The following is a 25,232-nucleotide window of genomic DNA, read 5'->3' as shown; positions in this document are numbered from 1 at the left end:
TACAAAGCAATTGCTGCACTTCAAAAAGCCTAGTAATAAAAGCAGGGAAGGTTGGGAACTGTGATGGATTACAATTTTTTCCTCTTTATTCCTGAGGGTAACTACTTCCAAAACTCATTTCTGGCTTTGTCACTGGGGAATTCTAGGTCTCTATCCTCACACAAGAGGATAAAAGTAGCATTACTAATCCTTTATATACCATTGCATGCTGCATTGCTGCTTTCATGCATGTATTATCTGTGTTTATGGTAACTGTAACCTTTCCTTGAACCAGAGATTTTCCTGAACAAGAGCCCTCTGGGACCTGTGTGGACTTTCCTGGATACATTTTTAATAAACACAATAATTTGACTGTAAACCCATTACCTATTCTATGTTTATTCTATGGGATAATCATTTTCATGCCCACAAAAACACTAATTCACAGAGCAATAAAAGGAAGAATGGCAACCAGCACAAAATTGGTATGTGTTGTGATAAAACAGCCCATCTTCAGCATCACACACTGTACCTTTATATATTGCCTGTAAGTAATGGGCTCCAAAAGACATTAAATCTTTAAAAAAAAAAAAAAAAATCAAGTCTAATTGTAACTATATTTTTGTTTTTCATTTTGGTTTATATACAGTATGTGACTTTTGCAGAGACATTTTTATTCCAGGAAAATGACAGGCCAACAAGAAGCCATAATTGCACTGATTTTTAGAAGTGCTGCACTACTACAGATCTGATGTACTGCAAGACATGAATCAGAAAAATTCTATTAAAAAATCTCTTGAATGGCTGACACAAGAGTATTATCCACGATGATTAATTTGACTTGGTCATTATGAACACAGACAAGTCTGACAAAATTGCATTTCATTCCCCACTGAATTCATAAAATCACTATACACATAATAAGAAGTTATAGTTCTATGCTATCCACTCTATCTGACAGGATTTCAGTTCTGGATAAGATACTGTTTAAAAAAAGGGAAGGGGTAGAGAGACTGTTTAAGCCTACAATAGGATTGGTTTATTTTGCTACAAATTGTACATAGCAACATTTTTTTTTTATTTTCCATTTGAGATTGTGATGAAAGTCAGCTGGAGCTTGGAAAATCAAAGTCAGCGTTCAGTGTAAGCGCTTATTTATATTGTAAGGTTTTAGGTAGGTTCTGATTTGCCAAAGATTTTCATGTGCTAAGCTCTTGCACATTGAGTAGTCCAGAAGTCAACGTAAGTCTTGCAGGATCAGGGTCTTAGATTGTAATGCCTTGGGGCCAGGACTTTCTTTCGTATCACGTCTGTACAGCACTTAGCACAAGGAGGCCCTGATCAGGTCTCTGGGTGTATCTGCAATACAGATGATTGGTCATCATCATCTCTCTTCCTCCCTATTCACACCAGTGTAAATGAAGTACAGATATGGACGTTCAGATCGGAGACAGTTTTGACAACACATTTTCTGGCTTTCATTTTATTTAAATTTATCCTTTAAAAACCCCATAAATAACTCGTGCATGGTTAAAAACCACATATTATTTATACCCAGTCATTGGGCTTTTAGATCCCATTGACAATTGGTATTATTCAGAGGAGCCATAGTTAAAGTTGAGACTTGCCTTCCATTATAAGCTTGATATTAGCCTTCCCTTTAAAATCCTCAGAAAGGTAATTTTCATGTCATAGTTTGGAACCGTGCAAACAGTTCCAGGGGAAATGTACTTCTTCACAAGTATTTGTGCCCCTTTCCCCTTCCACCAACATTCTCTTGAACAAAAACTTGTGCACATGAAGATTTAGACCGAGCTGGATGAGCAACCGACTCAAAGGAGCGATTAGGAAAAAACAGAAAGCGTACAAAGAGTGGAAGAGGGGAGGGATCAGTAAGGAAACTTACCTTAGTGAAGTCAGAGAATGTAGAGATAGAGTGAGAAAGGCCAAAGGCCGTGTAGAGTTGGACCTAGCTAGGGGAATTAAAAGCAATAGTAAAAGGTTTTACAGCCATATAAATAGGAAGAAAGCAAAGAAAGAAGAAGTGGGACCGCTGAAGACTATAGCCGGAGAGGAGATTAAAGATAATCTAGGCATGGCGCAATATCTCAATGAATATTTTGCATCGGTGTTTAATGAAGCCAATGAAGGTATTAGGGATACTAGCACCATTACAGAGGGGCATACAGGATGGGGGATTACCGCATCCGAGGTAGAAACAAAACTTGAACGCCTTAATGGGACTAAGTCGGGAGGACCGGACGATCTTCATCCGAGAATATTGAAGGAATTGGCGCAGGAAATAGCAGGCCCATTAGCGATAATATTTAATGAATCTGTAAACTCGGGGGTGGTCCCGTTAGACTGGAGAATAGCCAACGTGGTTCCTATTTTCAAGAAAGGGAAAAAATGTGATCCGGGTAACTACAGGCCTGTTAGTTTAACATCTGTAGTGTGCAAGGTGCTGGAGAAGATTCTGAAAGAGAAACTAGTTGAGGACCTAGAGGTTAATGGCAATTGCGATAAATTACAACATGGTTTTACGAAGGGCAGATCGTGCCAAATGAATCTGATCTCCTTCTTTGAGAAAGTAACGGACTTATTAGATAAGGGCAATGCGGTGGACCTAATATACCTGGATTTCAGTAAAGCGTTTGATACTGTACCCCACGAGGAATTATTGGTTAAACTGGAAAACATGGGGATAGATATGAAAATCCAGAGGTGGATAAGGAATTGGTTAATGGGGAGAATGCAGCGGGTCGTATTAAAGGGTGAACTGTCGGGTTGGAGGGAGGTTACTAGTGGAGTGCCTCAAGGTTCGGTTTTGGGACCCATTTTATTTAATCTATTTATAACTGACCTTGGAACCGATTGCAAGAGTGGGCTGATAAAGTTTGCGGATGATACGAAGGTGGGAGGAGTTGCAAATTCAGAGGAGGATAGGGATATTCTGCAGGGAGACTTGAATGAGTTTGTGAATTGGAGTATCAGAAATAAGATGAAATTTAATAGTGAAAAGTGTAAGGTGATGCACTTGGGGATGACTAATAACAGTTTTAGTTACAAGATGGGGACGCATTGGTTAGAAGTAACGGAAGAGGAGAAGGACCTAGGGGTCCTTGTAGAACGCAGGATGACTATGAGTCGACAATGTGACGTGGCGGTGAAAAAAGCCAATGCGGTCTTGGGATGTATTAGGCGAGGTATATCTAGTAGGGATAAGGAGGTCCTGCTTCCGATGTATAAGGCGCTGGTGAGACCTCATTTAGAGTACTGTGTGCAGTTCTGATCTCCCATGTTTAAAAAAGATGAACTCAAATTGGAACGGGTGCAGAGAAGGGCGACTAGGATGATCAGAGGAATGGAAAACCTGTCGTATGAAAAGAGATTAGAGGAGCTTGGGTTGTTTAGTCTGACAAAACGAAGGCTGAGGGGGGATATGATTGCTATCTTTAAATATATCAGAGGGATAAATACAAGGGAGGGAGAGGAATTATTCCAGCTTAGTACTAATGTGGACACGAGAACGAATGGATATAAACTGGCCGTGGGGAAGTTCAGGCTTGAAATTACACGAAGGTTTCTGACCGTCAGAGGGGTGAAATATTGGAACGGCCTTCCGAGGGAAACGGTGGGGGCGACGGACCTGTCTGGTTTTAAGATTAAGTTAGATAAGTTTATGGAGGGAATGGTTTAATGGTAAAACATAGTAGCCGAGGAAAACCAAGCAATGGTACGTAAATAGCTAGGCTAGAGACTCTTGCCTACATGCTCGGGGTAGTACTGATCGCCATATTTGGGGTCGGGAAGGAATTTTCCTCCAGGGTAGATTGGCTGAGCCTCTGGAGGTTTTTCGCCTTCCTCCGCAGCATGGGGCAGGGATCACTAGCAGGAGGGTCTCTGCCGATTGAGGTCACTAAAACACAGGATTGGGGACTTCAATGGCAGAGTCCAGGGAAGGGTCATGTGGCCTGCAGCATGCAGGGGGTCAGACCAGATGATCATAATGGTCCCTTCTGACCTTAAAGTCTATGAGTCTATTTGCCGCCACTGAGGGAAAGGAGCAGTGAATACTGTCAAAGACAATTAGCAGTTTGTATATGAGTGACTATTCACAAATGCCTCTTTAGAGTATTCGACCAACTCTACTCAATGTATTTTGTAGGCCCTACAATTCACATATGTGACTATAGGAAGGGTCGTGGATCTATGCGTATTTCAGAGTGTAATCTAAATATAGCAGAAGGTATCCTATTTCTTGTTCCATATACATCAATGGAGAACAGGCTAGATCTCCACACGCTAAGATGAAGCAAATCAATTTCCATTCCCAACACACAGAACTGCTGATGCAGAAAATCAGTGCTGCTGCAGTTCTTTGGCACTGAAGTTTTGAAATCCCAGATGTTAAAGAAGATCCCCTTCTCCATCAGTACTATGCAGAGACATCATGCCAAAGGGACATGAAGGGACATGTTCCCCTGCCCACTGCTTCTCTACCAGCAGTGTGTCCTTCCATTGACATCCATAGTGATCACACTTTTACTCCTCTCATTTCTCTTCAGTCTATAGCATCCACCTGCCACCATTATTACCAGTGTTTCTGTCTCTGTCTGGTATACTTGGTCCACAGCACCATATCACTCCAAGCAAAATTGCCAAAATGCTACCCTTGTAAATCTGCCAAGGTTAGTGAAATCTCATTGCCTTAGACTCTGGATAAATCAAAGATGGACATGGAAATCAGACTTTAGGAGGGTGGGAAAAGATGTCTTGGGAAAACTGATGTCATTCAGTTGTGAACTTGGGCCTTTCACTTGATCATGATGGTTCAACCCTCTTTTCTCCTCATTTGGCCCATGTTTGCCAAGCCCCTCTCTTAAGCAAGTCCCTGCCAACGCCTCTCCCCCTCCCTCCCTCCCCCGGTCTACTGACTATTTAGTATGTGCTGAGGATTGTATGTGGATTTGAAGTTTCATGATATGATTTTTTGGAATAGCTGCCACAAACAGTTTATGGTAAACTTCACCAATACCCCAGCAGTAAATAGTTCATTGTATAGACAGTGTTAGATATTTATTCTCCCTTAGCTACTAAGGCAATATGCCAGTGACATGTTATATATTTGTTGTTGGAAAGAAGGAAAGTGTAAACCCCATGCGTTAGCTAGCTGTGTGGTTCTCTGGCTTCTCCTCTTTTGGACTGTCTCTACACTTCAGTCAGCAAGCCTTCTGACCTTGGAGGATGGAGAAGGAAGAGAAGAAAGGAAACTTCAGACCTACCGCTTTCCTGATTGTTCTCCTGAAATCCTTTCTCTGGTCCACTCACAAAGTTAGATGTTCCTGGTGAAAGAGAACCTGCCCTTTGGCTCAGAGGGAGGCCTCTGGGTCTATGCCTTGTCGCCATGGGGAGTCAGCTCTCTGCTGCCTGTTCCTAGCTCCCCCGGCATAAGGATTGTGTTGCAGGTGGGCTGGAGGCAGGAGGGGCTGGAGGCAGAACAACCCTGCACTCCCACAATCTGGGAGCAATGGAATGGCCCCAGGGGGCTGTTACAGCCTTGTAATTAAGAGAAGGCCTCAGGCTGCTCTAAATTAGGGCAGGGGCTGACCTGGCTCTAGGATTGGGGGATGGGGAATAGGATGCTTTGAGACTCCTTTCCCCCACTTGTTAGGTCATGCTCCAAGTGCAGTTGGAGTGGACCTGAGGATCTGCTGCCTTGACTCCACCTGACTAGTTTTTAAAATCAAGGGAGAACACATCACATGGGAAATGAGTAGAGAGATTGTGCTAGTAAAGAGCTGTGTAGAGGAGTGTGTGTTGGGGCTGCTTTCTTGTATCTTAAAAGCAGCCCCTGTTAGGAAATGAAAGGAAGATTTTTTAAGAGCAGGTTAGACAAACACCTGTCAGGGATGGTCTAGATAATACTTAGTTCTGCCTCAGTGCAGGGGACTGGACTAGAAGACCTCTCGGAGTCCCTTCCAGTCCTATGATTCTGTGAACACACAGTCCATCCCATTTTGCATTGTCTCTGGTGTTAGGGTGGGGTGGATCACACCATTCTCCATGGTTCCTTGCAGCTCACCGAAAATAAATTCTCTGCCGTTTTCTCTCTCATACTCAAGTTTGCCTGTGAACATTATTTCACAGGGCAAATATTTACCTGCAATAATGCTGAAAATCTCCCCTTCTAACTGTGAATAATATTCTTTGAGATTGTCTGAAACTCCTGGATCCTAGCAGATAATCACAGAGAACATGACTCAGTGGAGAATTGGGGTCACTGGATATTTGGCGTGTTACAAAGGAGAATTGGTTCCCAGGTTCACGGTCAGGTTGTCTTCTCTGTGACCAATAACATGCTGAGATGAGGCTGGCTAGCTGTAGATCTTAAAATGCTTTTTAAAGAAGGGCATTACTGTCCCCATTTTCCATATGAGGAGAAACTGAGGCACAGGAAGGTTAAGGGTCTAATTTTCAGAGGTTCTAAGCACCCACAACTCCCATAAGGTCCATGTAAGCTGTGAGATCTTAGCATCTCTCAAAATCCAGCTATTACAGTCCTTGCTGAGATTCCCCCTTGTGGACAGTCTCAGGTCTGCTGTATTGGACCCAACCTGTGGATCCCCATTATTCCCAGCCCACTGGGTGTGCCAGAGACCAGTGCTGAAAGCTACAATCTCCCAGAGCTCCATCCTCATTGGCAGTTGGGTGTGTCACTTAACTCTTTGGGGACACATAGCAGATAAAGCAAGGAACCCACAGGCTTTGCACAGGAATTTTTTACACACACACACTCACTTTACTCTTAGCAGTACTGGAGCTATGCAGATCTATGCAAAATCAACACCTACATGCTCCACCTTATGTCTATGCTCACTCCTTCTGTGAGGTCCTGGGACCAGTCCATGTGTGAGGTGGGTAGTCCCCTCCTGCCTTCGACCTCCTGCTTCCTGGCAATGTTCTGATGGGGAAAGAGGTCACATTCTGTCATTAAAGTTTCAGACAACTCTGTCACTGACCGTCTTCAAAGCCCTGGGTAGGTGGTTAAAGTCCCAGCCTCCCTGGAGACAAACTGGGAAAACCAGCTTCCTTTAGCCTGGTTCCCTTTTTGGCAAATCCGTTGTTCCCATTGTGGAGGGTTGTTCGAAGTTGATGCCCCTTTGTTGGCTCTCATGCAGAGTCAGACATCTAGGCACTAGGCTCACTAACAACAGAGTGATGATACAATCCAGCATGAGGGTTACAGTGTACAGGCAAGGACACCGCCAAAATGGAGGCTGAAATGCAACATGGATTCACAGAAACCGACTGCCGACAGACATAGCCCCGGAACTCTCCCACAGGTCATGCTGTGAGTTAGCAATGGAACCATATCCCTCAGCTCATGTCAAGGAATGTCACTCATTTTAGTCTCAAAGCTCCATACCTTTCACAGGTTGATTGTTGAAATGGTTGACGTCAGCAGTTAAGAATCATGCAGCTGAGGTGGTAGAGCAGGGGTTCTCAAACTGGGGGTCGGGACCCCTCAGCGGGTCGCGAGGTTATTATATGGGGGGTCGCGAGTTGTCAGCCTCTACCCCAAACCCTGCTTTGCCTCCAGCATTTTTAATGGTGTTAAATATACAAAAAAGTGTTTTTTAATTTATAATGTGGGTCGCACTTTGAGGCTTGCTATGTGAAAGGAGTCACCAGTACAAAAGTTTGAGAACCACTGTGTTAGAGCCATTTGTGCTGAAGGAAGGACTCCCACGGCATTCTTAGTTTCGTGTGTGAATAACTTTTTCTTGTTTTGGGTGCTTGTCACACATGGCAACGTTGTTAGACTGCAACAGCGTGAGAGAAATGGGCAGAGCTGGGAACAAAGGCCAGAGCTCCTGACTCCCAAACCTATGATCTGTTCACAGGAACACACATTCTATTCTGCACTGTTGGGAAACTGGAGGGTGAGAGAAATCCAAGTTAAAAAAAAAACAGTGAAAAATTTTCAACCATTTCAAAAAAACAAACAAAAAAAACCTTCTTGTTTTCTTTAGAATTTTTTTGGCCAATTTTTTTCCCCATATTCCAACCAGCTCCACTAAAGAACGACTGACTTTGGAGCAATTAAATATCATCTATAATGTTGCATTCATGCTGCAGTTTTCTACATCTGGTCATTGTGGACCAGACTGTCCCCTTTGTGGTCTGCTAATGCACCAGGGATGGGAAACTCCAAGGTTCTCTTCTCAGTGCTTTCTACCCATTCCTATCTGTCAGGGAGAGAGCTTTGCTTCTCTCGCTCTGGCACATGGATGGAGGAAGCAGCTGGGGGTTCAGGCCCCCAACAGAGCAGATCCTTGAAGAACCATGTACATCTCAGGCAGTCAGAAGAGGTACAGGCAATCCGCAGTGACCACACCAGCCTCCTAACAGCCCATCTCTTTTTATGATGGTAAGATGGACTCCCCACAGGTTGCTGGACCTGGAGCCCCTCCCAGAAAGGGCAGTAGGTTCCACAGCATGGAGGAGAAAGGTACCTGAGTCATCTTTCACATACCCACCACATTCCTGTGTAGCTGGGGATGCAGGCAGCTATGATGTCACTAACAAAAACATTCCCCAGAGCCCATTCACACCCCAAACCTAGATCATGCATCACACAGGGCCCTTGCTGGGAGGCTTCTATAGTGTCATGAAAGAGGAGAGTAATTCCACAGAAATGGTCTTTCCATACCTCAGGGCAGATGTCTGCTGGCTCCTTGTACCCACCCAGGAAGAGAAGTAGAATGGATGGCATGGTGCTTCAGGTTAATTTATTAAGAGGGAGGTGGGGACTTCCCTTTTCCTGGGACCTGTCCAACAACATGCTCTGTAAGCCATGTGTGATGATGCCTATAATTGGCAAGAAGGCAGAAACAGGCAAATCCGGGGTTAACACATGAGGAAAAGTTGCCTGGCACTCTAGAGCTATGTGGCCCAGCAAGTTCTGTGCTTGCAGGAGACAAGACAGGACAGTTGTTTATTGGCACAAGTTCCTCCCACTTTTCTTGCAGTCTGTACCACAACGTTCCCATGTGCAATGATTTTGGAGCAGCTGAATGTCCAGTCTGACTGCTGAAGGGGAGATCTGATTCCAGCATCCCGCCTACCTAACCTCTCCACGAAGCTGCCTTGTGCAGCGCGCTGATAAGAGCAGAACAGAACTGCAATTGTTTCTCTCCAGCATTGGAAGCAGCAGAAGCAGCATGTTCCTTTGTCACATACGCTTATGTTGTGTTACAACAGTGTTAGATGTTTGCATTGAAAAGGTTCAGTGCTGCTTCAAACTCACTAGTCTTTGGGCCCAAGTTATCTTAATGGAAAAATCCTGGCATCTGCCCTTGCGCCCCCAGTAATTTGCAGATGCGGTTTAAGGTATCTGTAGTAATGTCCAAACACGTGAGTGTACTCGCACTTCAGGATCTTTGATGTCTAAGTGACCTAAATGGTGGGCACAAAAAGGGAAAGTGGTTAAGCCTTAGAAGAAAGTCAGGCTCTTAACTCCTGGGGCACTGACGACATCCTCATTTTTCACTGAGCTCCTCAGGATCTCTGTTGTCCTCAGCATTTCCTCCATCTCCAGAATAAGATCCTCCACCTCCCTAGCCTCTCCTTTGGGCCCTCTGAATGATGCCTCCCCCTAGGTCAGCGAAGGCACTCTGGGCTCTTCTGTGTATTGCCTACCCCCTTCGAACCAATGAGCTGGTAGGAGTTGCTCTCTAGCCACCTGAATCCTGAGATGAACCTGATTTTGTCAGCAATCGCTTCCTCTGACATTTTACAGGGAGCAGTTTTTCAATGGGACCAATTAATTCTCGTTTACAAAGGTGATTGGGAGTTGAGCACAACTCCCTGTTCCCCCTCGCAATTCAGACCTCCCTCCAGTAACTCTCACTGTCTTCAGCTTTGGTGTCATCCTTGACCATGAACCCTTCTTCTCTTCCATCTGCAAAATATGCTTATCACCAACTCTGTAGCATCACCTGGGCACGCCGCTCCCTCAGGTTAAACTCTTCTTCTAAGCTTTCATCTTCCTTTATCTTGGCAATTGCAGTTCCCTGCCCTAAGACCTCCCTATGTTCCTGCTCCCCAGGCCTCAGCATGTACAGAACATGGCTGCTTGAATATACATGAAAGAAACATGAATTCTCAGCCACCTTCCTGAAACAATCCCACTTGCCCTCTGTGCAATTCAAAATCTCCCTCTGTTTATAAACAACCTTCCATGGACTTTCTGTAGCCAGCCTAACAGAGCCTGCATTGGGTCTCTCTTCTCCCTTTCCCTTTCCCTTTCCCTTTCCCTCTCCCCATGGACTTCATACACTTGCTCCAGCTGACTGCCCTCCTTGCTCCCCACCCTCTTCCAGCTCTGGCATCCTCTCTGCTCATCCCCAGTCAGGCCACTGGTGTGTGCGGTCAGGAGCAGCCCCTTGCGTCTCCGCACCTCCTCAACTCTCCTTACCAAGCTCAGCTTGGTGCATCTCTTTTCCCCCATGAAAGTGACTGGGAATTAATTGCCTACTTGCTATTTGTGCCTTTGAAAATCTCCTTCCTCTTCATTTGTGTCTCCCTCAGCTGTTAGTGAACCTACTCGATAAAGTGTTTGGGGTTGCAGTTTGCATGAAAGATACTACACGGGCTGGAACGGCCCCAGGCTTTACTGATACTGTGCTTGGGTGCAAAGGAAACAGGAAATAGGCTCCTTGATCAACCAACAACAATGAGGCTGCAGGAGAAAATCCTCTTCTAACAAAGCTGGTGGATCCACTGATTTGTCAGTGCCTGTTCAGGCTGCCAAAATTAAGGTGACAGATGTAGGATTCAGACACTACCACTGTCCATTTTATAGTGCACTTTTATTTATACTGGTCAATAGAATAGGCTGTAGTGTTGTACAGGATGTGGAAATAACTGGCTGGGTGGTAGTACTGCTGAAAGGCATCTGGGGATTATAGTGGATCACAATTGAATACGAGTCTGCAATGTGATACAGCTGGAAAAAAGGTGAATATCATTCTTGGGTGTATTAACAGGAGTTTTGCATGTAAGTCATAGCAAGTATGTGTCCCACTGTACTTGGCACTGGTGAGGCCTCAGCTGGAGTACTGTGTCCAGTTCTGGATACTACATTTTAGGAAAGATGTCGACACGTTGGAGAGTCCAGAGGAGAGCAACAAAACTGATCAAACGTTTTGAATACCTGAGCTCTGAGGAAAGATTAAAAAAACACTGGACATGTTTAGTGTTGAGAAAAGAAGACTCGGGGATGGGGGGGCTTATAGTCTTCCAGTATGTTAAGGGCTGTTATAATGAGGACAGTGATCAATTGTTCTCCAGGTCCACTGACAGTAGGGCAAGAAGTAATGGGCTTAATCTGCAGCAAGGCTGATTGAGGTTAGATATTAGGAAAAACTTTCTAACTCTAAGGGTAGTTAAGCTCTGGAACAGGTTTCTAAGAGAGGTTGTAGAATCCCCATCACTGGAGGTTTTTAAGAGCAGGTGGGACAAACACCTGCCAGGGATGGTCTAGGTTTACTTGGCCCTGCCTTAGCCCAAGAGTTGGACTTGACTCCTCAAGGTCCCTTCCAGCCCGACATTTCTATGCTCTATGAGAGAGGGGTATGATCTCACTAGGGATCAGAGGCACTGCTCCCTCTTAACAGCCCATGCAGTGTTACCTTTGCAAAAGTGGAATGGGCATGGTAAATTGGGGGTGGAATCATGGCTGCCCTGGTGTCCTGTGGAGGGGAAGGCATGTGGTACCTGCTGAAAGGATGGCAGAGAGGCTGCTGCAGCTTGAATTCTGTCGGAGTCAGCCAGAATCCTTTCAATAGCTACCCTTGTATTGTAGCCCCTCTGCATCCTGCTGGGCTCTAGTTTTAAAGTCACAAACTAGCCAGGCTATAGGGTAAGCTGAATCTTCGAAATTCAGAGTCATAAATTCACACTTTAACTTTGAAACAAGTTTATATTTAATTGCAATTAAAAACAAGATGTAAAAAATATTTTTTACATCTCTCCCAGTACCGCCTTGTGGCTCCCCTCCCACAAAGACCCTAGAATGAGTTTCTGCACAGATACAGTCTACACAAGGATTAGCTAGTTCCATAAGAGTTGAACATACTGGACATGGTCCTTGAACTCTAGCTCCATTACCAACATCACATAAAGATATGAAAGGGTCTGAATACAATGAAGAGAGAAGTACAAGGGGGTGGGGGGAGATGCAGCCATTTTACCATATGGCAGAGATATTGCAAAGTTGGAAAGATACATGGATCCTTGGCATCATCACTTCATTTTAACTAGGGTTGCCACCTTTCTAATTCCTGGTAACTGAACCCCGCCACAAAGCCCCGCCTCTTCCCATGAGGCCCCGCCCCTTCTCTGCTTCTTCCCCCAAGGCCCCACCCCTGCCTGGTGCCTCCCTCTGTCCCATAGTAACTGGGCCTTTGGTTCAGGTGCCATTTAGGGTTGCCAGGACCCTGAAAATCTGGCACAGAAGCCAGAAACTAGACTGTCCGGGTAGAAACTGGATGGGTAGCAACCTTAATTTTAACATGCGCCTATTACTGCAGAATAAAGCAGGGACTTTGCACCCAACTCTCCTCTCCCCCCCAGAAGTCGATGGGAGTCGTGCAGATTCAGGCTCCTCGCTTCAGCTGAACTCCGTATACTTGAAAGTGGAAAATCCTACGTCTTCCGCATTTATAGTATACTAGAGCAAGCCGCCTTTTAGGGAAGTTGAGCTTCACTGTGGTGACATCTTTCAGTCCCTGGTGGGATGAATGGGTTTGAACATAAACCGGGGGGGGGGGAGGGAGTTTGTGATAGTAAATAAGTAACATTTAACGTAATTTATAATGTAATCTGTAGTGTATATTATAATGCATAATCTACTGCATAATTTAATCTAAAATAACATTAACATGCAAAATATGTTGTGTAACACACTTGATGAGGAAATGGTAGTTGGTTGTTACTGAGACAAGTAGACTGACAAGTAGAGACTGAGTTTTAGAGGACAGCATTTCTTCAGTGGTAACTTTAAACCACCACTTGTGAGTATGGATTCAGTCATCCCAAACGTGAAAATAAACAGTGTGTATTACAATACATCATCATCATGGATTCCACCTATATACAGTATCTGTCTACTGAATCTCTGTCTTATTTTTCTAGCTGTCTTTTTAAAACACATATAGAGTAAATATAGGCTTGGAAAATTGTTCTTAGCTGATATGGTGTGAATGGTTGCAGGCGTGAAGTCTGATTATGTTGATTGGATATTGTCTAATCTGATTCTGATTGTGTACTGCTTTGATCCTTATTTTGATATGACTGCATAATACTGTAGTGATTCGGAAAGCTTTGTGATTTAGACAGTTCTTGTTTTCTGAGTTGAATAGAATGAGGAGACAGAAATGCGCAGGGGGTGTGAGCCGCGATGACAGGTTTTCCATACTCCTAACAAAACCTCCTCAAAGCCTTTTAGCAAGCTGCTCAGCAGAAACATAAGAAACTTGTATTTTTGAAGAGCGCTTTAGGAAACTTGGAGTGGATTTTACATAATTTAACTAAGTACAGCAAAGCCACTTGCTTATATACCTGATTCCAAAATAAACCAGTTGGAAGAAGTTTGCTGTGCAATGATTAATTCAAATCCCTCTCTGTATACCGTGGAACAAAATCCTCTTAAATATCTGGGAAAGAATCCGTGCACTTCAAACTGTGTAACCCAAATGAAAACTAACTACCAGCCCTATTAAATGGAATCCATCGGCCCTATACTCTTTTATGTGCAGCCTGCCATCCCCGCCCCTTCCAATGTAATATCTGAGCTAGACAAGCTGACTGGAAGAATAACTGAACTGGAATCTCCACTTGATAACTGTGTTGATACTAATATATAGTAGTATAGACCTTGAGCCCCCATTTCTTGTGTACACAGTGTGAAGTCAATGGGAATTTTGAGGGCATATAAATCACAGGATTGGCCCCACAATAAGTTCTCTGATTACTATCTTTATTGCAATGGTATCATGTGAACAACATAGGGGAGACAAAAAAGGGAGGGGAATCACCTTAGCTAAGGATAATGAAAATGTTAAACTCCCTGCACCTCTGTGTAGAGTGACGAAGGGATGGTACCATTGCAGTCAATGTTTCTCTCCAAAGAAAGTGCCAGGACATTCAAGCTCATGCCCTCTCCGACTGGTGCTTCATAATGAGATTCCAGACAGCCTCTTCTTCACTTGCTCTCTGCTGCGTTTCATGAAGACTTTTTAATTCAAGTTACATAAATCTTTTATTTTATTATTATTTTAATCTGGGGTGATGGAAGGTGAGGATTTGTGTGAGAGTTTTGAGGCAATGGCTTAATAGTCTACAGTGTTTAACCATTTTTACACACGTGAATTTCTGGTCTTAAATCAAGTATTAAATCAAAATCCAACCATGAAACTAGGTGATCTTGGAAACTGATCTTAAAATCCATGTGTATAACACTAGGGATAAACAGAATTTCATATAGTATAGTCATATATGATGTAGGATATCTTTAAAATAAGCTTTCTCTTTAAAATAGAACTTATTATTATGTTCTTCCATACCACAATTAACAATCTTATTGCAAGATTCACATTTATTTTAAATTTACTGTAGATCTAATATATTTTGTCTCAGGAGAATTACAGGGGTGCAATTTCAGATTAATTTTTAACATAGGTCAGGGAAATGTTTTAATAAATCCCACTGAACTGGAAATGATCACGATAAAACTATCTGCACATTTGTGTTCTTCTTCAAGGTAGTGTCATCAGGAAAAGAGCTAGTTAAAGGTATTTTTATTCTTAAATATCTTTGCACAATGAAGTAAATATGGGCACGTCTCCATGCCTGGAACAGTCAAATGAGACTCATTTTTTAAAAAAAGATGCTACAGCTACATTTCTGAATAGGTCTCTCAACTGGTAGATAAATACTGGGTTTTTCCAAGGAGTCTAAAGGAATTTGGTGCTCAGATACCACTGACTTTCCATGGGAGCGGAGTGCTGATTTCCCTTAAGCCCCTTTGAAAATCCCAGTCATAAATATTGCACACTCATTTGTGTGTCCAAAGAAGCATTTGTACTCACAAATGCAGCAGTTGTATGTATTACTACCAGATTTATGCATGCAAATATCCTTTCAAAAAGCAAGCTTAGAGCCCTTTTTGCAAATTTAGTTATTTTGGTCATACCTTAACATTGATCCATGCACGGAATTGTCTGCTGAGGTGGATGAGAGTTCTACAAAGCAGATGGAGGCAGGACATTATACCTTAGTGATAGAAATTGAAGCTCAGGCCATGAGAAATGCCCTTCTGTTTGATTTGGGATGATCTTGATATTAACTACAGCATACTGTGATAGTCTGATGTTGCTTTGGGACCTGCTTATGAACATGACTGGGCATTGTCATTTAGAAATTATTGTATTATCTGGTTGTGGTTAATTTGTAATTTAATTTTTTTTTTTTGCATCACAAAACATTTCTTTTGCTGAAGCAACAAGGAAGTGACATATTGTAAAAATGTCCTTTTATTATTTCAGACGTATAATGGTCAGAATGAGAATAATGAAGACTATGAAATCCCTCCTATAACTCCTCCTAACCTCCCGGAGCCCTCGCTTCTTCACTTGGTGGATCATGAAACTGGGTATCATTCACTGTGCCACGGCCTCCCTCCAAATAGCCTGATACCAGCATATTCCTATCAGAACATGGACCTTCCAGCCATCATGGTGTCTAATATGTTGAGTCAGGATGGGCATCTGCTCTCCAGCCAACTACCTACGGTGAGTTTTCTCTTTTATCATGTTCTGTTTGATCTGATACAATCCACTGTGTGTCATTATGAGTCGTTTGAATTTAGAAGGATATTCGAGGAAAAAACATTTCCAACTAAGGATTGAATAAAGGCAGTGAACACTGAGCTGCCTTCAGTTGGACAGGGAGCATATCTCAAAGATGGGGGTGGTTTGATTGATTCCGTAGAAGTCATTTGCATGGCCATGGTCATGGTGCTTTTCAGCGTAATTTTGTATTTTAAATTCTATGCCTTTTTTGGACCCTGTTAATAACCTAATTGTATTCAAGGGGTGGTTTTGTATTTCGCTCTTGGTGCATAATGTCATACTCATTGATTCTTGCCTTTAGGGAGTGAAGTACGCAGGCTTTATTTTTCCTGCATACTTTGGTAGGGTCATCCAAAACACATTGGAAAAAATAACCCCAACTATACATACAATATGATGGGGGCTAATTTAGCTACAACTATTCAGGAAAGAGATCTTGGAGTCATCGTGGATAGTTCTCTGAAGATGTCCACGCAGTGTGCAGCAGCAGTCAAGCAAACAGGATATTAGGAATCATTAAGAAGGGGATAGAGAATAAGACGGAGAATATCTTATTGCCCTTATATAAATCCATGGTACGCCCACATCTTGAATACTGCGTACAGATGTGGTCTCCTCATCTCAAAAAAGATATACTCGCACTAGAAAAGGTTCAGAGAAGGACAACTAAAATGATTAGGGGTTTGGAACGGGTCCCATATGAGGAGAGATTAAAAAGGCTAGGACTTTTCAGCTTGGAAAAGAGGAGACTAAGGGGGGATATGATAGAGGTATATAAAATCATGAGTGGTGTGGAGAAAGTGAATAAGGAAAAGTTATTTACTTGTTCCCATAATATAAGAACTAGGGGCCACCAAATGAAATTAATGGGCATCAGGTTTAAAACAAATAAAAGGAAGTTCTTCTTCACACAGCGCACAGTCAACCTGTGGAACTCCTTGTCTGAGGAGGTTCTGAAGGCTAGGACTATAACAGGGTTTAAAAGAGAACTAGATAAATTCATGGAGGTTAAGTCCATTAATGGCTATTAGCCAGGATGGGTAAGGAATGGTGTCCCTAGCCTCTGTTTGTCAGAGGGTGGAGATGGATGGCAGGAGAGAGATCACTTGATCATTACCTGTTAGGTTCACTCCCTCTGGGACACCTGGCATTGGTCACTGTCGGTAGACAGGATAGTGGGCTGGATGGACCTTTGGTCTGACCCAGCATGGCCATTCTTATGTTCTTACGTTAAAACAAAGCATCCAAAAAAGATCCCAGGGCACTTCAATATTGATGATCTTTTGAATAATAAATATACCACTACGTTCGTTGCAAGTACTGTAAAACGGGAGCAATCTGCTCACTGGCATAGTAAAAAGGTTAAGGTATGGCATGAACTACCTCATTCTATGGTTTAAAAGCCCATTTAGTGAAAGAACTGAGCCTACGCCATGTCCTCTCAAAGTCAGTGGGAGCTTTGCTTGTGACTTTGAGGGGAGCAGGATCAGTCCCCAGTCCTGTATAGGTTAGAGGTGGCAGTCCTAAAATGCCTTTTGGGTTACTCTGGAGCAAGGCGATATCGTCAGAAGTTTCATGTTAACCTATTGCAGAAAGGAATAGCACAGGGATAATGAATTAAAAATGGAGGTCTGGGGTGCAGGAGGGGGGGAAATGAGCTTACTTAACCCAGTATAGAGATTCGTTCAGCACAGAACCAGCCATGTTGTGTAAGCTTTTGTCTTGATTTCATCAGCTGTATTGAATTTATGATGAAGTCATTTAATAATATTTTCCCTTTTAGCAGATTTAACTACATGGTAGGTTTTCTATATTAGTTGCTTCTAAGATCATTGATTTCCATGGGTGTCACTGGAATGCATCAATATCAAACAGAGCTAATTTTGTTTAATTAACATGCCTGCATCTCCACAACCATCCTAGCTAAAGAGTATTTGCTTTTCCTTGTCTCAGTAGATAAGGGTCTGGAAGGTAGTAGTGTTCACAGGAGCTATTATCACTTTCTCTAGGAACATACCAAAGCTCCCAAAATCCTTGGCATGTCTGCACTTTTTTTTTCTTGATTAAGTTTATGTGTTTAAAAACAATCGATTGAGCATGATATTGAAAACAGATCTCTTTCTGTGAAATTAAATATTACTATTACATTGGGCTCCTCTTTAGCTTTTAGCTTCTTAGTTCATTAAATTATTCATTTCTGAGACAAAAAGAGTCAAATTTGTATGAAAGATGTTTTCCCTAGTTTAATTTAAAGCACAGCCCCTACTTCTGACCCCTATTTTCATACCACAATATTTTTATCCAGTGTTGATTGTCTCATTTTTGCGAGGTGATATTGCATTGATAAATCAGTTTCTAAAATACCCAAAGAAACAAGAATAGTGGGATTTATTAAGCAGCTTCTGAATGTCTGAAATAATTTATTTTGGAGTAGTCCTTGGGAAATGTTCTCTTTCTTATTTTATGGTTCTGTTTTACAAATGCAGCATCTTGACAATAAATCAGGACTGAGCTAGGGAAGATAAGAAGGGGGCTTAGAATGCTGAAAACAGAATAGAGAGATTGAGTTGTTTCCCCCTTACCACTAAAATTAAAAATCCAGGAAACCCTGAATTTTTCAGCTGATAGTGAATTGGAAGTGTTTGGTTTTAAAGCAAAGCCGTTGAGAAAGATATCTCCATAGGTCCCAGCGGTAACAAGGCAGATCAGTAAATGAATTGTGTAGTAATTTTAGGCCCAAATGAAATCCTTTCTTACCCTCCTGTCAAACACTTTTCCTCTGCTATCAAACTTTTTGTTACAGGCTGACCCCTCTTTTCCCTCACAAATTGGCCAAATTCTGCCTTTGGATGCACGGACAGGGATCCCATTGACTCCAGTGTGTGCACATGGCAGTACAGCGTTTGTCCCAATGTGCATGTGTAATCCTGATTAGCATTAATGGGAGCTGTGCACGCACAAGAGGGAACAATAAAATCCCAGAGATGGAGCAGATTTTTAAATTTGTATCATTAATACCTTCTGCCCACATGTCCATCAAGTCATAACCCACTTGGTAATGGTCTAATGAAATAGACGGTGCTTCAGGCATTTCTTGGGTGACATTGCAGGGCGTCTGAAGTGCTGTTGTCCTCCCTGAAAGTTACAAGGTAGATATTTGCAACAGGAAAAATTCATTCTGAGGAGGAACATGTTTACTGACTTGACAATAACAAAGCATTAATTGTTTCACTGTGTGTAGTAATGGGGGCATCAGCCAGTTAGGAAGGTGACTCTTGTTTGAGAGTTCAGCAGGAAGCCTGATGAAATTTGGTCTTTGTTTCAAGTCCTAAATGACTAATGCAAATGTTAAGGGTATTAACATGCCGCCGATGTGCTTCGGCTCGCAATGGGCTGTACGTTTTTTTGCATACACAGATGTTTCCTACCTTTGCTGCCATTTATTTTATTTCTGGAGTAAAAATATTTTTAATGAAAGGGAAAAATTGTAATTGCAAGAAGTTTGGGATACAAATCTTAAATGTTGTTAAGAATTTATGTCCAGTAGCTAGGATTTTTTCATGTGCGCTCATGAAAAATCTAGGACTATTAAAATGACATGACCTAGGCATTACTGAGAGCAATGGGAAATGACATTTACTCTACTGCTCAAAAAGTAATTGGGAATAAGGGAGGCTCTGCAATCCTGTAGTGTCTCCTATCCAAGAATCTGATAACTAACACTTTCCAACCATTTCATGAAGCTTCACAATACCCCTGGGAGGTAGGAAATTGCTATCCCCATTTTACAGAAAGGAGCACTGCAAGGTGAAATAGTTTGTTAAAAGTCCCACATTGAGTCATTAAAGGGCCAGAAATAGAACCCCAGTCTCCTGACTCCCAGGGCTGTGTGGTCATGTTTCAAAAATGGACCAAAACTGAAATATTTTATCTGATTCAGAGATTGTAAGCCCTGAAGGGACCACTGTGATCATCTAGTCTGCCCTCCTGTGTAGCATTCCCTGCTCTTGGAATGTAGTGGTATTGATAAAATGGGACCTTGTATTACATCTCCAGAGCAGTAACCTGACCAAGGAGGTTTTGCAAAACTAAGGTCACCTCCATATTTGCTTATCATGAATACATCCTATCAACAGTCTCCCTTCCTCAGCACCTCCTTTGCGCTACCTGCTTTTGCTTAGCCAGTTGCTCCTCGGGCGTTTCAGATTGCTTCATGAGATCTAGTGTCTGGTCTCCCTCTTGCAGACTTATGTTTCCTTGGGACACAATTAGATAGCATTGCCAACCATCCCAGATTCCCCAGCAACATCCCATGGTCTGGATTGATTTGCAAGGGGATCAAAAAGCCGCTGATTTTATTCCTCTTCTTTCTATCTGAGTGTTTGATACGTCCTGGCTGGCTTGAATTGGGTGTTCATCTTCAAACCTCTTCCTTTGTTGAAGATGTGAGGTTCAGCACATTTGTGTGGCACATGGGACATTCCAAATTTCATGTACAGGCTGCCTCTGTGGAAGAGCAGATCTTTGAAGGAGAAGAAGAGGCCTACAGAAAACTTGACAGTGGTTTAGGCTGCTGGTGTGCTGTGATCATAGCCTCCCATGTTGACCGATATAGTTTCCCTGTACCCTCATCTGTCTGTCCCTTTTTGGTCACTTGTCTTATACTTAGATTGCCAGCTCTTTGGGGTGGGGGACTGTCTTTTTGTTCTATGTTTGTACAGCACCTTGGACCATTGGTTCCTGGTCCATGACTGTGGCTCATAGGCGATATGATAATACAAATAATAAATAATAATAATTGAATAGATACTACTGGGATAGTAGTGCCAGCAGCAGCACAGAAGTAAGAGTAGCAATACTGCAACCCCCGCTCCCCCACAATAACCTTGCGACACCTACACAACTCCTTTTTGGGTCAGGACCCCTGCAATTACAACACTGTGAAATTTGAGATTTAAATAGCTGAAATCATGAAATTTACCATTTAAAAAATCCTATGACTGTGAAATTGACCAAAATGGACCGTGAATTTGGTAAGGCCCTACTGATAAATGGGGGTGGGTGGGAAAGAGAATCCCCCAAACCTGTTTTTCCCCTCCTTTTCCAGTGGGGACAAAATGGGGGCAAAGGAGGGGGAAATGTAAAAAAGGGGGGAAAGGGCGGGGGGAATCTAAAATCCAAAATCACAAACAAAATGAAAATTGTGATTTGAAACAAAACAGAATTAACCGTTTTGTTTCATTTCAAATGTTTTTGTGGAAAAATCTCCTTGAAATAGTAGTGCTTTTGTGAAACATTTTTATTTCAATGAGGCTGCATTTTTTGATGGAGAAGTTTTTCAATTGAACAATGTTTAGCCGCTCAGCTGTGTTCTCAGGATCTCTGTTCTTCTATCCTGTGCCTGCTTCTCTGGCTGAAGGCGGGGAGTTCTGTGGATGGTTCTGTTCTGTTCTCCTCTCTGGCCCTCAGGCCTTTTCCTCAGCGCCTGAAGCATGCAGAAAGCTAGTTGACGTTCTCTCCATTGATACGCAGAAAGCGTGCTGCTGTGTCACTAGTAAGGAAGCATTTATTGTGCAAATTTCCTGCACAAATAAAAATCTAACATGAAATAGCAAAGCAAAAAGCTGAGATGCAACCGTAGGTGTCTTTCTCAGGCCTGAATTTTAAGGAATATTGTTACAAACACAGTGAGAATAAATGGAGATGGTTTTCATGCCACCTTTGACCCAGGCGCATAATTACAGATACTGTTAGTTATTTATAGTTAATCACACCTAATACCTCAGTCAGAATCAGCGGCCTGTTGTGTTGGGTGCTGTGCAAACCTACAGGACACGATCTCTGCTCCAATGAGCCTGTGACCTACACGATGCATGAGTGAATGAAATAAACAATTGGAAAGAAGAGCTGGAAGTGGGATGGTGGGGAAGGGCATATCGGAAATCCTGTCCCATTGAAGTCCTTGGGAGTTTTGCCATTAACTTGAGTGGGATTAGGATTTGACCCCTTGTGTTCACTCTCTTACATTATGTGCTCATCTTGGTAATGTAGATGGTTCTGTAATGTAGTGGCGGGGTTTGCTTCTCTTGCCTGTATCACTGTTAATACAAATGGTGACTTTTTACAGGTTGGGGAAATAGGTGAAGGTGATGAGAGGAAAGAAGGTGGTGGGAAATATGTGAGGGGAAGGAAGCGAGATGGCAGAGGACAAGAGAATGGGAGAGCTAGAAAGGATGGAGGAGAGAAGGAAGGTGTCCTGGGGTGGGGATAGGCAAGGGGTGGAGAGATGGGAGGAACACAAGGATAGTTGGGAGGCAGGGAAAAGTGTGGGGGCTGATCAGAAAAGGTTGCTTTTTGATGGGAAAATTTTTGACAGAACCCAACCCCCCAAATTGTCAGGTTTTTTCCACTTTCTCTCTATTTTTTGCCTCCAAAAATGGGGGGAAATAAAAGCGGGAGTGGAGAGGGAGAGAAAAAAGGGAGAGTGAGTGAGGGGAAAAAGAAACAGAAAATGTTTTGGTTAGTAAGGGAAAACATTTCGAACAAAATGAAAATTTTCCTCCCCCTCCAAAAACCAATAATATAGAAAAATGGTGTTTTCTGTCAGAAAAAGAGAGTTTTGAAAGAAAATTTTTGATCAGCTTCAGGGAGCACAAGGATTTTTGCCTGGAACCAGCAGTTGTTGCTACCTGTCTGTGTCCATCAGGAGTGTCTGTGGTGATGGGGCGGGCAGCAGAGCACGTCCTGGGGTGATTACTGAGGACAGAACAGTGAAGAGAGTGGTGCAGCTAGAGCAGCTTGGATGAAAGTGACTGGAGGCAGCATAGCCCCAGCCTTTGAAAAAGCTGAGGTAAAATGGCAGTGGTAGCAGGGAGAGTGGGAGCATGTTGGGTTAAAGAGCTGTTGTGAATAAATGAGTTTTCAGAAGGGATTTGGAAGAACATGTTTGACAGAAACAAAGGGTGATCAAGGTCAGAGCTGAAGAATTTCCAATGCAGTGCAAACATATTTCCATAAATATTAGATAGGGGTCTCAGAATGTCTGCGTTCCTCATCGTGTGAGCCTGCCGAACGGAGCCTGCAGGCACTGGAGGCTCCCCTACTGGAGGGTGGCTCCTGTGCCACACTCCAAGCAGAGGGGAGGAGTCGGGGGAGTATCCTGGCCCAGAGATGGAACTTTACTGCACTGTGATGGGAACCGCCACTCGCAGTGACTCCTGCTGGGCCCTCCTGCGCTGCCCTGGGCCATGCTACCCTCTCTGCACACAGTTCTGCCCACAACCATTTTGGACTGGGCTTTCCTGGCTGCCCAGGGGTTCATCCCATAAAGGGGAGAAGTCCCCTGAGTCTATTGAGGGCCCAGCCCCTACACCTCACTCCCTAACAGCAGCGCTGCTGGTCGGCCAGATGGGAGCCCATTGACAGCTCCCACACTGGCCCAGTTTGGAACAGCGCCTCCCATGGTAACTTACCATTGACTCAAACACTTGGGGTCACGTTGTTTCAAACCTGCTCCTAGGAGATGAATATCACAAAACTCCACGTGAACAAACACCAACTCCAGGAACATAGCCTTGTTTTTCCATGATCCTAGCCTGGCACAATGGCAGTGAAAGGATATTAGAGCACTGGAAATGCAAAATGACTGGGGCATTCCTCCCTTGGGCTTGGGCATTGTGTGTGACTGGTTCAGGGAGGGGGTTCAAGATGTTGAAGGTATGATTGCCGAGAGTTCTGTCCCCTGTGCTCCTCTCCTACGGGCTCCACCACGGTAGGGGCAGAACCCAAAGACATTATTGTTTTATACACTGTTGTGTGTGTGGAAGCTTCAGTGTCTTAGATACCATGCAATGGTAACTATTAGCAAGTGCTCACCTTTTAGTGGTGATCACTGTATTATAGGGGAAACTGGTAGCAACCCCTGTATCTAATCTGCCTAACACTTTCCATCATAAAACATTCTTGTGACTTTATTTGAGAAGTTCAAAAACGTCCATGGTTAGCAATAGGCCTTTGAAATTTATAAGAGTGCCTTTTCTTTGTTCAACAAAATTCCATTGAGATTTTCTGAGCTGTAAACTGTTGAAAGTCAATTTTTATTTCACTTCTGTCTCTCCTGTGTCTCAGGAAAATGTTGGCAGCCCACCGAAGTAATAACTGAACATGAACATCCTAAGGTTGGGCCTACACTGCCACCAAATTAGCAGCAGCAGCAGCAATCACTGTGGTGAGAGTGCCTGGGAGCTGCCAGAGCAACTGTTTTGGAGGATTAGGAAGAGTTGGGCCAGGCTGAGCTCCCCCACACCAGACTACAACCTCCAGTGTCCCATATTTACTTATAGGGGCACCATGTGGGGAAGAAATTCCCCTAGATCACCGTGGGAAAGAGAGTCAGCCTGGGCTTCCCATAACCATCCTCTGGACTCAGTGGGATGACAGATTTCTTCTCCTACCAGCTAGTGTAGTTAGTCCTGTAGGTCAAGCTGTAGCAGTTTGAGCACCAGGGCTAGAAATTCAAGGTTCAAATCCAGTGCATGGGGGGAGTTGTTACAGTTACAGAAAAAATGAAAATTGTATATTCCCTCCACACACACATTAAGGCTTGGCCTACACTACAGACTTATGTCCGTATAATTGCATCGCTTGGGTGTGAAAAATCCACACCCCTGAGTGACATGGTTATACTGACCTAACCCCCAATGTAGACAGCACTAGATTGATGGGAGGGCTTCTCTGACTGCCTCTTGGGAAGGTGGAGTACCTATGCCGATGGGAGAAGCTCTCCCATTGACGTAGGTAGTGTCTTCGCGAAGCGCTACAGTAGCGCAGCTGCAGTGCTATACAGGGAGACGAGCTCTGAGTTAAAAGAACGTTAAGGTTGCAAGAACTCGAAAGTTGGACTATGCCAGATTTACAGTTGCCTATGTCACCTTAATTCAGCCCCTGGTATAGATGCATTATGATACAGTCTTTAATTATAGCATATGCTGTTTTTTTCCACATAACCCCAGTGTCATTTAGTGCACAGGATAAATACACAAAGAAGTGGAATTAAGATTGCAAGGGCATCTGTAAATCTGGAATTTCCTAACAACCGACTGCTTGATTTTGCAACCTAAATAACGTTCTTTTAACTTTGTGGCAGTTTTGAATGAAATATAAATAAAAGCCAATTAAACAATCCACCTGTAAACAATCTGCCTATCTCTCAATGAGAAATGGTAACTAAAAATAGCCACTTCCTTTGGCTGGGGCTGGGAAGTGTAAATATGTCTGCGTGATGGGGGAGATGAAGCCTCCCCTCTCCCTGATCAAAGCCTAGAGTCATTAAAA

General features: G+C 43.2%; 1 protein-coding gene across 3 annotated transcripts in view; it reads left to right on the top strand.

Moving 5' to 3' along the window:
* TOX2 (TOX high mobility group box family member 2) overlaps window positions 1-25,232 on the top strand; it is a 264,355-nt gene that overhangs the window by 130,115 nt on the left and 109,008 nt on the right. For all 3 annotated transcript variants that reach the window (XM_054046244.1, XM_054046242.1, XM_054046243.1), the window contains exon 3: window positions 15,594-15,839. In XM_054046244.1, the coding sequence (XP_053902219.1) occupies window positions 15,594-15,839 (246 nt within the window). The remainder of the gene's footprint in view (window positions 1-15,593; window positions 15,840-25,232) is intronic.

The sequence above is a fragment of the Malaclemys terrapin genome, chromosome 12 (genome assembly GCF_027887155.1).
Source record: "Malaclemys terrapin pileata isolate rMalTer1 chromosome 12, rMalTer1.hap1, whole genome shotgun sequence".
In the NCBI taxonomy this organism is placed as follows: Eukaryota; Metazoa; Chordata; order Testudines; family Emydidae; genus Malaclemys; species Malaclemys terrapin.
This window is presented reverse-complemented; position numbering and strand designations above follow the sequence as displayed.